The sequence below is a fragment of the Oncorhynchus clarkii genome, chromosome 28 (assembly GCF_045791955.1).
Source record: "Oncorhynchus clarkii lewisi isolate Uvic-CL-2024 chromosome 28, UVic_Ocla_1.0, whole genome shotgun sequence".
Taxonomy (NCBI): domain Eukaryota; kingdom Metazoa; phylum Chordata; class Actinopteri; order Salmoniformes; family Salmonidae; genus Oncorhynchus; species Oncorhynchus clarkii.
The window spans coordinates 3,817,712-3,832,414 of NC_092174.1; the positions used below are offsets into that span (position 1 = coordinate 3,817,712).

The window sequence follows — 14,703 nt, forward strand, 5'->3', positions numbered from 1 at the left end:
ATGCGCAGTGTGAGAGGTATTCAAAAATACTTCCTGGTCAACAAAGGCACTCTGTTGACATTTTATTGATGCTAAACTACATTTGATTTCGAGGCGTCGGCATCTATGCTTTTCTACAGCCTATTTCTTCTACAATTCCTATTAACAATCCTGAAAGCATTTTCTCTAGTAATGGCAAATTCCGTTGCTTTTCACACTCAGCTAGCCTCCATCATGGAGGTTTTGGCTAATGCGGCCGTGGCTGAAATCTGCGAGATTGTTGACAATGGCTATGCCGTCCTGCATGTGGAGATATCTCGAGGCCAGAAGGAGAATGAAACGTTGAGGAGAAAACTACGGCTGATGGAGATGAAAGTGTCTAGTGCGAGTACTCCGAGAGAGGGAATGGGAAGCTCCATCCTTCCGCACAGTCGCTCTCGAGCTCACCTTGGCATGGAATCGAAAAGGACATCAAACAGTACGTTACATTTACTGGTTATAACAATTAATTTACATTAATTGGTTACATCATTTATAGAACGAATTGTTTTAAGACAGCATTAATAACGTATATTGTGTCTGTATGCATGCTATTCCCCTCATCTCATTTTAGGCGAGGTACAATGTCGGGCAGCAATTGATTCCAAGTTGGTAACCAGCATGTTTAGGCACAGAGAGTCCTCAGGTGACACTGGACAAACGACAACACCGAGAAAGGTAAGCTTTACGTTTGCCTCGGTGTGCCTCATTTTCCCACAATATTTAAAAAAGGCAGCCTAATATTTCACAATGGTTATCAACACCACCTAGGTCTGAAAGCAAAAATGACCTAGCCTACCTAGTCTTAGTGGTCATCTTGCAGTAAAGCTATGTTGTTTTACCTGTTTACTGTGCTGTTAGTGTTCTTGTTGTATCTTTTCAGTTTTCTTTGACTGTGTAAGGTGTACCATTTTCTCACAGTTTGTGCACAGTAAGTGGATTATTCCCAGTTATATCTGGCATCCCAACTGATTTTACACAGACTGCAGGGTTGGAAGAGATAAACCCCAAATCACCTACCATCAAAGAGGAGATGTGGGAAGAATCCTGGGAGAATCATGACCAATGGGGGAGACTGAGTAGTGGTAAGTAAAATGGTAGACAAGCTTATGTGTTTTCATTATACCTTTTGGAAAAGTGTTTTCATACACACCTCATTACACTTTGATGCTTTCAGTTATGCCTTTCCCATAAATATGAATGAATCAACCTTTCTATTGACCCAATAACTTGCCCAATGAATACTGTCATGTAAAGTGATTGCAACAATGTCAAACTACATACGGAATACATTTATTTAAGTACAACTGAATTTATGTCAGTTTGGGCTTTCATATAGACTATACTGTATATATGTATACCAATAACTCTCTGAAATTGCTCATATCCTTCAACTGATGTGATTTTTGATGATTACCTTCACGATGAGCATCCAGTTTATAGTGATTCACACACGGCCTTGTTGATTTTATAGGAGCTTTAAATCACAGTGCTGATGGAGGAGAAAGGCAATCCAACGTCGACACAGAGGCTGCTCAACCAATCAGCAAACAGGAGAACGCCAGCTCTTGTTTATGGGTGAGTGGTGAAACGGACAACAACCTCCTGCCAGGATCAAATAACCTGAGTGTGAACAAAAGATCTCTAAACCCAGGACTGGAAAATGGTGATGGAATACTTAAAAGTGTGGGCTTTGATTGTATGATGTTTGAGCCCCACAGACAACTTGGGACCCTTCGCACACAGGGTTCTGGGGCTGATCTTCCCGAGTGCTCTTACTCTCATGTGGATGTTGTACCTACTCAATCGGAGTCAGAGAATGGATTCCCCTATGAAATGAGCAAAGTGATTCCCTCCGTAACTGAGCACAAAAAACATGTCGCTTACCAGGACGGTAGACAGAGGGCGCCGTTGCCCTCAGAGCCTCACAGGACTGTAGGAAAAGGCATGGAAACAGGATCCAATGGTTTGGTCTCCCATGACAGTCATAACAATGATGGGAGTAACAATGGCGACGTCTCAGCAGGTAAGCTGTTAATTTGTAGTTTCTGCGGTAAGACTTTGGCTTGTCTGAAGAATCTCAAGACACACCTGAGGGTTCATACTGGTGAGAAGCCGTTCAGCTGCGCGCAGTGCGGGAAGCGCTTCTCTGACTCCAGCAACCTCAAGCGACACCAGAGCGTTCACACGGGGGAGAGACGCTACGGCTGCAGCCACTGCGGCAAGCGCTTCGCACAGTCGGGCTCACTCAAAGTGCACATGAGCGTACACACGGGATGTAAGCAGTTCAGATGTATGCACTGTGGGAAGACTTTCATATCGGCCAATCACCTCAATAGACACATCAGTGTTCACGATGGATAAATACTTTTACCAACAACTTTTCAATGGGTGAAAGCATACCTAAACGTGCTTCAGCCAAGCTTGAACAGAAAAGGGACTCGGAGGTTGGCATTTATTGGGATGACTCATGTACTGGAGGCAGCTCTGCAGGGTAGTCAGCCACAGTCATAAAATCAGCTTTTTAAACCAAACACTAAACTTAAATTAAGACCAAAAAGCTAAAACAAAAACAATTTGTACAATATACGGTGCATTCGGAAAGTCTTCAGACCCCTAGACTTTTTCCACATTGTTACATTAGCCTTATTCTAAATTCGATTAAATTGCCCCCACTCCCTCAATCTACACACACTACCCAATAATGACAAAGCATAAACAGGTTTAGACATTTTTGCAAGATGTAGAAACATCAAGGGTGATCAGTGGAGAGATGGTGCACCTGAGCTCAATTTTGAATCTCATAGCAAAGGGTCTGAATAATTATGTAAATAAGCTAATTCTTATTTGCAAAAATTTCTAAAAACCTGTTCACCTTTGTCATTATGGGGTATTGTGTATAGATTGAGGGACAATTTTAATTTAATCCATTTTAGAATAAGGCTGTGACTTAACAAAATGTGAAAAAAGGAAGGGGTCTGAATACTTTCCGAATGCACTGTGTATAGCCAATTTTGATTTTGCAGCTGGCCCGTCTAGTGGAAATCGCTCAACTGTGCCTCCAGGACAACAGTCATCCCAATAAATGTCAACCTGCAAAGGAATCGGGTGCTTGACTGACGGACTTTATAGTCCAAAAATGATTCCGTACACTTTTCAATGTGTTTTTGTAACTATCGTTGTTGTTAGTCACTCATCCTCTGACATGACAGTGCCTCATTTGAGGAAAATAGTGATAGTATGTAGACGTGTAAGTGGTATTGTCAAACAAATAACTTTCATGGTGCAAATTTTGTAATAGTGTATTAACCAGACAGTTTTTATTTATTTTTTTACAAAAATACGAGCATGGTGTAGTCATGATTTAATAGGGTTCCTAAAAGAGCCAGTCAAATTGAATGGATGGATGTTGCACAGGCTCACTGCTACATGAAGGCCTCTTACAGTCAATGAAATATTTACTGCCCTATCAATCTAAGTCTCTACTCCTCAGCTGGTGCAGAAAGTGTTCAGTGGTTTGAACACTGACGAGTCATTCATGATACATTTCACGATCACGTTATAGACTCGCATTAGAAACAGAATATTTCCAGAGATCCTGAAAATGCACTGAAAATATTGAATCTTAAAAATAAGGTCACATACTTGGACAACTATAAAAAATGACATTTAATAAAAGTTGTATAAGCCAATTGAGTTGAACTATTTTACAAATCTGTTAGAAAAGATTAACATTTCAGTGCAATATAGCTCATTAACTATTAAAGAATATAAAAACAGTACAGACAGACAATGATTACATTTTCAGATACATCCAATGTGAGTGCAAAAGATAAACATGCATACAAGAACCACACATTTTGCAAATGTGGAAACTAGTTGAGTATCAAAGCAATAAAAATTATGATTATATAAAAAAAGTAACATTTCAAACTGGTTTATGTAAAGGTACTGTAAGTGACCAAATGTACACAATAGGAAATTACTTAAATCTCAAGGTCTTGTAAAGTACATTCAGTATATGCCAATAAATCATGAATATTACAAAGAAATAACAGCCATGTTGTCTTCATATACTGTAGTATGTACATTAGCTTTTGTTTACAATAAACTAGCAATAAAATGGTGTCTACCGGCAACTTTTTTTTATATATTAATTTTGGCTTATTGATGAAGTATTGGTGATTTAACACTTTCTGGTCAGAGAATTGTCTCATTTGGAGTAATCATTCAGATTTGGCACTTGGAGTGAATACATACAGCAATACTTCTCAAGTCACTTTCGTCTGGACAAACAGTACATATATGGAGACAATTAAATACAACTTTTCTAAAGGACCAACAACATCCAATGTATTACAAAGAATGGCGAGTTGAGATGTACAGTACAAAATGAACTCATTATTAAAGTACAAATCACCTATTTTTAGATTCTCAAAAAATCCTGCTGTAGTTTGAGGCCCAAACATGACTCATATTTCAACTTTATAAAGCTATACAATATGAACTTTATTCAGCTACTTGCTGTGCCCTGTTCCTTTTCTTGACAGAAAACACACTTTCCCTCTGGGTTGATAAACAACCATAATTACTCAGCCTTGAATGCCATTACATACTCAACATTGTACCATTTAATGAGTCAAATTAAGGGGGGGGGGGGGCGATTGTGTTATTCTTTGCCGCCGTCATTATGCTCAATCTCAACATTCACATTCCATTATTGTGATCCACTGATAAGTGGTTGTGGTTAACCACAAGAGACAGCTAGTGGTATGAGTATTATGAAAATGACCACCTCCTCCCCATATCCCTGGAATACAAACATTTCTATACACGTTTCAGCACTACCATGAGCAGATAGGCATCCTCACACAGGGCTGACTTTTCTTTTCCGGCAGCATTTTCTGTCACTTCCCTGTATTTGAACTGTTATCTGATTCCGCAGTCTACTGCCTACTGACATGTAGCCCTGTTTAGTTTAGCAGGCACAGCATGCTATTAGCTAAGCCAGGCTAAAGAAGGCACTTAGCATGTTGTATTTCCATTTGCTTCTATTCAGATTAAAAGTTGCAGCTGTCATTTTTGTGAGGAAAAAACAGGTCTCAGACTGCAAGCCTCTGCTACTTTAATGGCCCTGCAATTGTATTCAAAATACTGGAAGCTAGAAAATAAGTAACACTGGACAGCCCTAAAAAACCCAAGATCAACTATCAACAATATCAATTCAGGTATTTGAAGAATATATTAAAAACATGTGTGCATAATATATGATATGAATATTACCGACTTATTTTTATATTCAGGATTATGGGAAACATCTTGGACAAGCAAATGGCAGTGATCAGTGAGCAAAATAACTAGCATAGTCCGGAAGGCATATTATCCCAATACAAGTTCCAAATACGCAATGCATCGTCACGTGCATCGTAGTTTACAAAAATACAGTTAAAATTATCTTCTCCTGACGCACATCTTTGGAGTTTCAAATTAAATTGCTTTTGATTATGCGTTTTATTGTATTTATTCCACTGATCTGCTCATTTTTGCATGACCAGTGTCACCTTATACCCGCTCAATTGAGCCCAATAACTTGCTTTTATGACCAGATTAATGGAACTCGTGTTACATTATGTGCAAGTGCAATCTACACGCATTTATCTAATGAAATGTAAGAATCTATATGACTCTTTTTCTTGTGGTCCACATCCACCCTTTTCATTATCATAGATTCATTTCATGAGTAAACAGATTGTGTGTGTGTGTGTACGCACAGCTTTCAACTACTCATTCTTTGATGTAATATCCTGGAACAAAAATTAAGAACAAAGTTATTGACCACGTTAATGTAAAACATGTGGTTGCCTGAGGTCAAAATAAATGTAATTTAATATTTGAGAATATGACTCACCTCGGTCTTCGCTTTTCTCCACTTGCCCATGGGCCCAGATTGTGAGACGACTGGAGAAAAGGCAATGTATTAAATGAATGGTAAATTTTTGAAACACCATTGAAATTGGCTTCAAAAGCTACACTGAATACACTAGAGGTATACTTACATAGATATATCATTATTAATATAAATGTGGTGAATGCCATTGTCAGTCCCCACAACAGACACCTGAAAAATAATTAAATAGTTTACGTTAGCAGGTATTCTATACAAGAGAGCATCATTAAGAGTGCTTTTATCAAATAATTTCACACTGAATGAGATATATACTGTTTACTTTCCTAAAATGTCCAAATATTTTATGCTGGTTATTTCAATATTCGGTTAAAAAGTAAATGCCACCCCATACACCTTTTATACTGATGGCTTACCTTGAAAATACGGCAGAGAAGATAAAGACCATGAGAATGATGAAGAGAGCTTTCGTCATGGGAAAATCTGAAATGCATAAATATTTTTACAAAACTGACAAAAACCCAATGGAACCTCCTCTCCTGTCTTCATCTAGTACTGTTGAGACGAGAGGGGGAGCTTGATCTATAATGATATACACAAACAGTTAAACATTTGAGAATACACAGAAGAGAGTGTAGATAATGAGATAACAGTGGACTGCAGCTCACCTGCTGGCTGGGGTTTAGGGGGACAGCAGCTATTGGAGAGGAAGGCTGAGGGGGGCGGGACATCCAGAAGGCCACCCAGGGGTTGGCCGAAATGCTCCTGGTGGACGCAGGTCTCCGTGATGATCTCCTCCTGCACCATGGGCTCGTGAGCCAACTTCGTGGGCATGGAAATGATCTCACTGTCATCTGGAATGGCAAAGGAGACACGACTACAGCTGAGGAAGGTTGTTAGTTTCACACATCTATTCAAGGTTGGTGTGGTTTACCCTCGAAGCAGTCTAGGGATGATAATATGCGATACCATGTGAGCTTTGACAGCGCTCATATTTTATACATACAGTGCCTTCGAAAGTATTCAGACCACTTCACTTTATCCACATTTTGTTACATTAGCCTTATTCTAAAATGGATAAAATTGTGTTGTCCTCATCAATCTACACATTACCCTGTAATGACAAAGCAAAAGACAGGTTTATAAATTGTTACTAAATTATGAAAAATAAAGACACATTTACAAATTATTCAGACCCTTTACTCAGTACTTTGTTGAAGCACCTTCGGCAGCGTTTACAGCATTAGGTCTTAGGTATGACGCTACAAGCTTGGCACAACTGTATTTGGGGAGTTTCTCCCATTCTTCTATGCAGATCCTCTCAAGCTCTGTCAGGTTACTGCACAGCTATTTTCAGGTCTCTCCAGACATGTTTGATCGGGTTCAAGTTCGAGCTCTGGCTGGGACACTTAAGGACCTTCAGAGACTTGTCCCGAAGCCACTCCTGCGTTGTCTGGCTGTGTGTTTAGGGTCATTGTCCTGTTGGAAGTTGAACCTTTGGCCCAGAGCTCTCTGGAGCAGGTTTTCATCAAGGATCTCTCTGTACTTTGCTCCATTCATCTTTCCCTCAATCCTGACTATTCTTCCAGTCCCTGCCGCTGAAAAACATCCCCACACTTCATGATTCTTCTACCACTCTTCACCGTAGGGATAGTGCCAAGTTTCCTCCAGATGTGACGCTTGGCATTCAAGGCAAAGAATTCAATCTTGGTTTCATCAGACCAGAAAATCTTGTTTCTCAATAAGGTATATGTTATATGTTTAATACATTTGCAAAAAAACTTTGCTTTGTCATTATGGGTTATTGTATGTAGATTGGATTATTATTTTATTTTTTTAAATCAATTTTAGAATAAGGTTGTAACGTAACAAAATGTGGAAAAAGGGGACTGAATACTTTCCGAAGGCACTGAATAAGACAGCAGCCACTTGATAAGAGCCTTGCTTAATGGGACAACAACAATACCCTTTACAAGTCCATACATAAACATGGCCAAAATTACATGAAATAAGTGCAACATTGCTTAAGTGTCACAACAGTTGGCCATCCCAAGTGCCTCCCACTCAGACATAGCCTTACCATAAGTGAAGCTGCAGCTGGTGTCCAAATCGGTGGTGCTATGCTCCATCCAGGAGGACTCTGCAAGAGGTGGGTGACGCACCCCTCCGAACACTTTCTCATCCAGCCATGACTGACACGTCTCAGTCATGTCACTAAACAGACTAGCTAGAGACCGGCGGGCCTTCCGCCTGCGTCTGAAGATTCTAAGGGGAGGGAAACACAAGTCGTACTTTTTATCAGGACAATGTCAACAAATGTGTAAAAGACTAATGTTCTTAATAGTATTCCTAATGTGTTTCTTTGTACTGCATCTGTGATCACAGTAATAATCAATAATGTTGTCACGATACTTAGTATGACAGACTCAAAAAACAAGTCCTAACTAAATCTACCTTGTGTTTCATGTACTTATTTCATGTAATTTGTCATGTTAGCGTAGTGACTTGTAAAGGGTATCGTTATTGTCCCTTTGAGCAAGGTTCTTATCAATTGGCTGCTGTCCTATACGTATTGAATATGAGAGCTGCCAAAGCTCCCGTGGTATCTCATATTATCCCTCGCCTTCCGACCATGACACCAAAGCTCCCGGGGTATCTCATATTATCCCTCGCCTTCCGACCATGACACCAAAGCTCCCGTGGTATCTCATATTATCCCTAGCCTTCCGACCATGACACAAGTGGTTTGTTTTTGAAGTTATAGAGCACACAATGTTGGTTTGGATGATATTTTCTGCTAAATGGCATATATTACAATATTTGACCAAAAGCAGGTTCTAAAAGGACCATTGGGTATCGTGATACTGTATTGTCAAAGTAGTAATAATTAGACAGTGGGGTAAGTTCGAAAGCCCACAAAACCAGTGGCTTAACCATGCCATGTGAAAATTAATCTCTGAACAAATCTCTATTACATAATTCCGCCAATAAATTATTTTGTGTATCATAGGCTTTCAAATAAAATGACAGCATGATTATGCAATCAAATGTATTTTAACCAAATGCCTGCAAAGCACTGATGTTTTTCATTTTAAGAGCAAAATGGCACTGACTAGAATCTCTTAGCAATGCAAACGGTTGACTTGACTTACGAGCTCCAATTTACAGGACTAACCAGCCTCACATTTTCCGTGCAGCTCTCTCAAATAGGCTAATCCATGACCTCATCCCTATAAACAGGGCTTGTGTTTGAACACAGACCGGCATGGTTATCCACCCCGAAATAGAAATCTGAACCCACTGTCAAGAGCTGCATAACGACGGGGAGAACATTTCCGACCATGATACCAAAGTGGTTTGCTACAGTTCACCAAAGTGGTTTGCTACAGTCATTTTTCAATTGTAATTCACTATTATTTAATACCCATAGTCGTTCTACATTTTAAACTATATACACCTCAGAGTTTAGCTTTCATAGTTATTCATGAATGCTAGCTAAACGGTGTCTATTAGTGACTGACATTCAACCAGACCTAGGTCAAATACTGAGGTATACTTGATTTAGCTCAACGTTTGCACTTCTGGGACTAGTCTATTGGTTCCATTGCATCGGGCAAACCAAGTATTTGCACAGAAAAAATATTTGACATAATAGTTTTCTCAGTTCTGGATTCAATGTGGCATGTCTCTTTGGAACAACTGACCTGACTAGATTCTCTTTGTAGGACAGTTTGATTTTGGAGGGGGTGAGAGAGACATTGCCCTCGTCATCCCAGGTGTAGCTGTCCTCAGTCAGAACGTAGTAGCCGTTGTTGAGGAGGCGGGGGCTCCGGCGGCAGGAGCTGGGGGAGCCCGTCACGGGGTTCACAGAGTAACACTCATATGATGAATCTGGAGATGACAGGAGGGACAGGCCCAGGCTACAGAGTACACAAAGAGAACCAAGACAGAATTATAGATGTCAGAGTTATTCAACACTTCAACATCACTTTAAATATGTGTTTCAAAGCTTACAACAGCGTTGTCCAACTTTCCTTCTGGACGGGTACCGTTCAGCAGGCTTCCGCTCCAACTTAGCACACCTGATTTGACTAGTTAGATGTTCCCCAAGACCTTGATTAGTTGAAACAGGTGTGTAACAATGGGGTTGGAGCATAAGCCTGCATACTCAATAGCTCTCCAGGAGGGCTGGTCACCCATTGCATACATAGTCCCAAATTTCTTTTGGTAAATGTAATTCTACTCGAAGCAACGCTACATTGCATCCATGCACCTCAAAGCCTACATTTTGACCAGTTTTACCTTTGACATGACTCGTTAGCCAATGTTTTTTCTCTCTTTCTCTTTATAGGTGAACCTGTTGATATACAAAAATATTGACAGATTATGACTTCCAAGACTTCACAAGTTTGTTGGCTAGCCTAATTCATTAAAATCCATAAGAGTCTAGATGTACCCGTGCGTCAATCTAACATAATACATTTAAAAAATCTGTGACGCTTGGCATTCAGGCCAAAGAGTTCAATCTTGGTTTCATGAATCAAGAGAATCTTGTTTCTCATGGTCTAAGAGACTTTAGGTTCCTTTTGGCAAACTCAAAGCGGGATGTCATGCGCCTTTTACTGAGGAGTGGCTTCCGTCTGGCCACTCTACCAAAAGGCCTAATAGGTGGAGTGCTGCAGAGATGGTTGTCCTTCTGGAAGGTTCTCCCATCTCCACAGAGGAACTCTGGATCTCTGTCAGGGTGACCATTGGGTTCTTGGTCACCTCCCTGATCAAGGCCCTTCCTTCTCCCCCGATAGCTCAGTTTGGTCGGGCGGCCAGCTGCTGTAGACATTTTTTGGTACCCTATCCAGATTTATGCCTTGACACAATCCTGTCTCGGAGCTCTACAGACAATTCCTTCAACCTCATGGCTTGGTTTTTATTCTGACATGCACTGTCAACTGTGGGACCTTATATAGACAGCTGTGCGCCTCTCCAAATCATGTCCAGTCAATTGAATTTACCACAGGTGGACCCCAATCAAGTTGGAGAAACATCTCAAGGATGATCAATGGAAAGAGGATGCACCGGAGTTAAATTTCGAGTCTCATAGCAAAGGGTCTAAACACTTACGTAAATAAGGTATGTTATTATTATTTTTTTAAATATGCAAAAAATATGTTAACCTGTTTTCACCTTGTCATCATGGGGTATTGTGTGTAGATTGAGAATTTTTTATTTAATCCATTTTAGAACAAGGCTGTAACGTAATGAAACGTGGAAAAGGGGAAGGGGTCTGAATACTTTCCAAATGCACTGTATATTTCCTGAGCTTTTTTTAATATCTCCTAGATATAGGACGGACCTTTCAACCCTTATTCTTTTTTTCCTATTTATGCATGTGTTATTCAGTGCATTTCTATTGGCTATAGTAGTAAATATTTTGGGGGCATACCTTAAAGAGGTCGTAAAATTCCAAATCAAATAGATAAATGCTCCATGGAATGACCATGGTATAGCCAGCAGCATACCACCCTGCATCCCACTGCTGGGTTGGTCCTGGTCGGTCCCTGGATGGAAGACCAGATGCTGCTGGAAGAGGTGCTGAAGGGCCTCCAGTAGGCACCCTTTCCTCTGGTCGAAAAAAAAAATATCCCAATGCCCCAGGGCAGTGATTGGGGATATTGCACTGTGTAGGGTGCTGTATTTCAGATGGGACGTTAAACGGGTGTCTTGACTCTCTGTGGTCACTAAAGATCCCATGGCACTTGTTGTAAGAGTAGGGGTGTTAACCCCGGTGTCCTGGCTAAATTCCCAATCTGACCATCACAGTCACCTAATCATCCCCAGCTTACATTTGGCTCATTCATCTCCCCTGTAACTATTCCCCAGGCTGTTGCTGTAAATGAGAACATGTTTTCAGGCAACTTACCTGGTAAAATAGGGGTTAAAGAAATAAAGAAAACATCTTAAAACAATTCCATATGTTAACTTAGTATCCCCGCCAATGGCTTAAGACTTTAAAAAAAACTGTGTGACATCGATATGAGCCAAACATTTATTCTACTGTAAAAATGTACTGTGTAAATAGGATCATTTTGGAGTTCTGTGAGACTTAAGGTCGTGACTGCATCACAATGTAAATTCAGGTTGGGTTTGTTTCAAACCTGCCCACAGCTGGCAGCTGAAAAGCCATCATCAATTCGGAGTGCAGATGCATGCGACCCAATCGTAATGCATGCGGAAAATTTGGGTTGACTTTGGACATCACTATGGGATAGTCAGGGACCATCAGTAAATTACACAATGTACATGGGAAAATGTTAATTCCAATAGCTCCAAATTTCCAAGACATAAAAGCTCAAACCAACTATAAATTGTAGGAATTCACGTACAAATATTTAAATAATTTAATGAGAACTAAAAAGGTGTACAACATGATACAGTGGTAGCAATACATGGTTATAACATCTACAGAAAAGACAAATGCCAATGGTGGTGAAGTCCAATTCATAACCACATTCCTGTAAAGGTGAGAGAGGATCTCAGGTTAAATACTGTTGAAGAAATATGGCTACAGGTTCACCAGTCTCACCTCTAGCCCATTCTGGTGGGAAGCTGCTATAGACCACCAAGTGCTACCAGTCAGTATCTGGAGAACATGTGTGAAATGTTTCATAATGTACAGTACCAGTCAAAAGTTTGGACACACCTACTCATTCAAGGGTTTATTTTTACTATTTTCTACATTGTAAAATAATAGTGAAGACATCTAAACTATGGAATAACACATATGGCATCATGTAGTGACCAAACGTGTTGTGGACACCCCTTCAAATGAGTGGAGTTTGATACTTCAACCACACCCGTTGCTGACAGGTTTACAAAATCGAGGATTAGTCATGCAATCTCCATAGACAAACATTAGCAGTAAAATGGCCCATACTGAAGAGCTCTGTGACTTTCAACATGGCGACGGGGCACTGCTAGAGCTGCCCCGGTAAGTGTGGTTATTGTGAAGTGGAAACGTCTAGGCACAAAAACGGCTCATACACTAAGTGGTAGGCCACAAAAACTCAGAACGGGGCCGCAGTGTGCTGAACAAGTAGCGCATATAAAATTGTTTGTCCTCTGTTGCAACACTCATTACCGAGTTCCAAACTGCCTCTGGAAGCAACGTCAGCACAATAATTGTTAGTTGGGAGTTCCATGAAATAGGTTCCCATGGCCGAGCAGCTGCACACAAGCCTAAGATCACCATGCGCAATATCAAGAGTCGGCTGGAGTGGTATAAAACTCGAGGCCATTGGACTCTGGAGCAGTGGAAATGTGTTTTCTGGACTGAGAACCCAAACAAATCTGGGTATGGTGGATGACAGGAGAACGCTACCTGCCCGAATGCATAGTGCCAACTGTAAAGTTTGGTGGAGGGGGAATAATGGTCTGGGGCTGTTTTTTATTGTTTGGGCTAGGCCCCTTAATCTTAACGCTACAGCATACAATGACATTCTGGACGAATCTGTGTTTTCAACTGAGGCAACAATTTGTTGAAGGCCCTTTCCTGTTTCAGAATGACAATGCCCCCATGCATAAAGTGAGGTCCATACAGAAATGGTTTGTCGAGATCATTGTGGAAGAACTTGACTGGCCTGCACAGAGCCCTGACCTCAACCACATCAAAAAGCTTTAGGATGAATTGGAATCACCCAATATCAGTGCCCGGCCTCACTAATGCGTGTGGCTGAATGGAAGCTAGTCCCCGCAGCAATGTTCCAACATCTAGTGGAAAGCCTTCCTAGAAGAGTGGAGGCTGTTATAGCAGCAAAGATGGGACCAACTCCATATTAATGCCCATGATTTTGGTACGAGACGTTCAACAAGCAGGTGTCCACATACACTACATGGCCAGAGGTAAGTCTGGCCACACAACCCGATTGGCAAAAGAACCGCACATTGAGAAATCATGACTAAACGGAATAAAAATATGATACTATACTATGAAACAAATATAAATTATATCAAGAATAAAAAGCTTTGGAGCACCTTCAATTTTGGGCAAAAGGAAATCTCTGCTCCATCATTCATTGAATCAGATGGCTAATTCATCATAAACCCACTGATATTTCCAACTATTTCCAACTACCTTAATGATTTTTATATTGGCAAGATTAGCAAACTTAGGCATGACATGCCAGCAACAAATGGCGACCGTACACATCCAAGTATAACTGACCAAATTATGAAGAAAAGCATTGTAAATTGAGCATGGAAGTGTTGAAAAAGTTGTTTATCAACAATGACAAGCCACCTGGATCTGACAACTAGGATGGAAAATTACTGAGGATAATAGGGGACGATACTCCTATTTGCTATGTCGTCAATCTAAGCCTACAAGAAAGTGTGTACCCTCAGGCCTGGAGGGAAGCAAAAGTCATTCCGCTACCAAAGAACAGTACAAAAAACTTTTACTGGCTCATATAGCCGACCAATCAGCCTGTTACCAACCCTTAGTAAACTTTTTGACAACAGACTTTCAGCATGCTTTTAGGGAAGGGCATTCAACATACATGGGACTTACACAAATTACTGATTTGCTGAAAGAAATTGATGATAAAAACATTGTGGGAGCTGTTTTGTTAGACTTCAGTGTGGCTTTTGACAGTATTGATCATAGTCTGCTGCTGGAAAAATGTGTTATGACTTTACACCTGTGTTACAGAACACAGAGGGTTTTCTTTAATGCAAGTCATAATTCCGGTAGAATGAGGCATTCCCCAGGGCACCTGTCTAGGCCC

At 40.5% G+C, this 14,703-nt stretch overlaps 2 protein-coding genes across 5 annotated transcripts in view; one reads left to right on the plus strand and one right to left on the minus strand.

Annotated features, from left to right (window-relative positions):
• On the plus strand, positions 1 to 3,491 carry LOC139386814 (zinc finger and SCAN domain-containing protein 30-like). 2 transcript variants are annotated; one of them, XM_071132628.1, is made up of 5 exons: positions 51 to 457; positions 593 to 696; positions 1,001 to 1,103; positions 1,493 to 1,596; positions 1,765 to 2,607. In XM_071132628.1, the coding sequence occupies exons 1-5, from the start codon at positions 106 to 108 to the stop codon at positions 2,380 to 2,382; spliced, it is 1,281 nt and encodes a 426-aa protein (XP_070988729.1). In that variant the 5' UTR covers positions 51 to 105; the 3' UTR covers positions 2,383 to 2,607. The 2 variants fall into 2 exon arrangements, with proteins under 2 accessions (XP_070988728.1, XP_070988729.1); XM_071132627.1 differs by having other exon boundaries at positions 1 to 457; positions 1,493 to 3,491.
• LOC139386816 (transmembrane protein 71) overlaps positions 3,309 to 14,703 on the minus strand; it is a 27,201-nt gene continuing 15,806 nt past the window's right edge. For all 3 annotated transcript variants that reach the window (XM_071132629.1, XM_071132630.1, XM_071132631.1), the window contains 8 exons: positions 10,226 to 10,280; positions 9,628 to 9,843; positions 8,004 to 8,188; positions 6,592 to 6,777; positions 6,340 to 6,406; positions 6,075 to 6,136; positions 5,927 to 5,976; positions 3,309 to 5,822 (listed from right to left, as the gene is read on the minus strand). In XM_071132629.1, the coding sequence (XP_070988730.1) occupies positions 5,799 to 5,822; positions 5,927 to 5,976; positions 6,075 to 6,136; positions 6,340 to 6,406; positions 6,592 to 6,777; positions 8,004 to 8,188; positions 9,628 to 9,843; positions 10,226 to 10,280 (845 nt within the window). In that variant the 3' untranslated portion in view covers positions 3,309 to 5,798. The remainder of the gene's footprint in view (positions 5,823 to 5,926; positions 5,977 to 6,074; positions 6,137 to 6,339; positions 6,407 to 6,591; positions 6,778 to 8,003; positions 8,189 to 9,627; positions 9,844 to 10,225; positions 10,281 to 14,703) is intronic.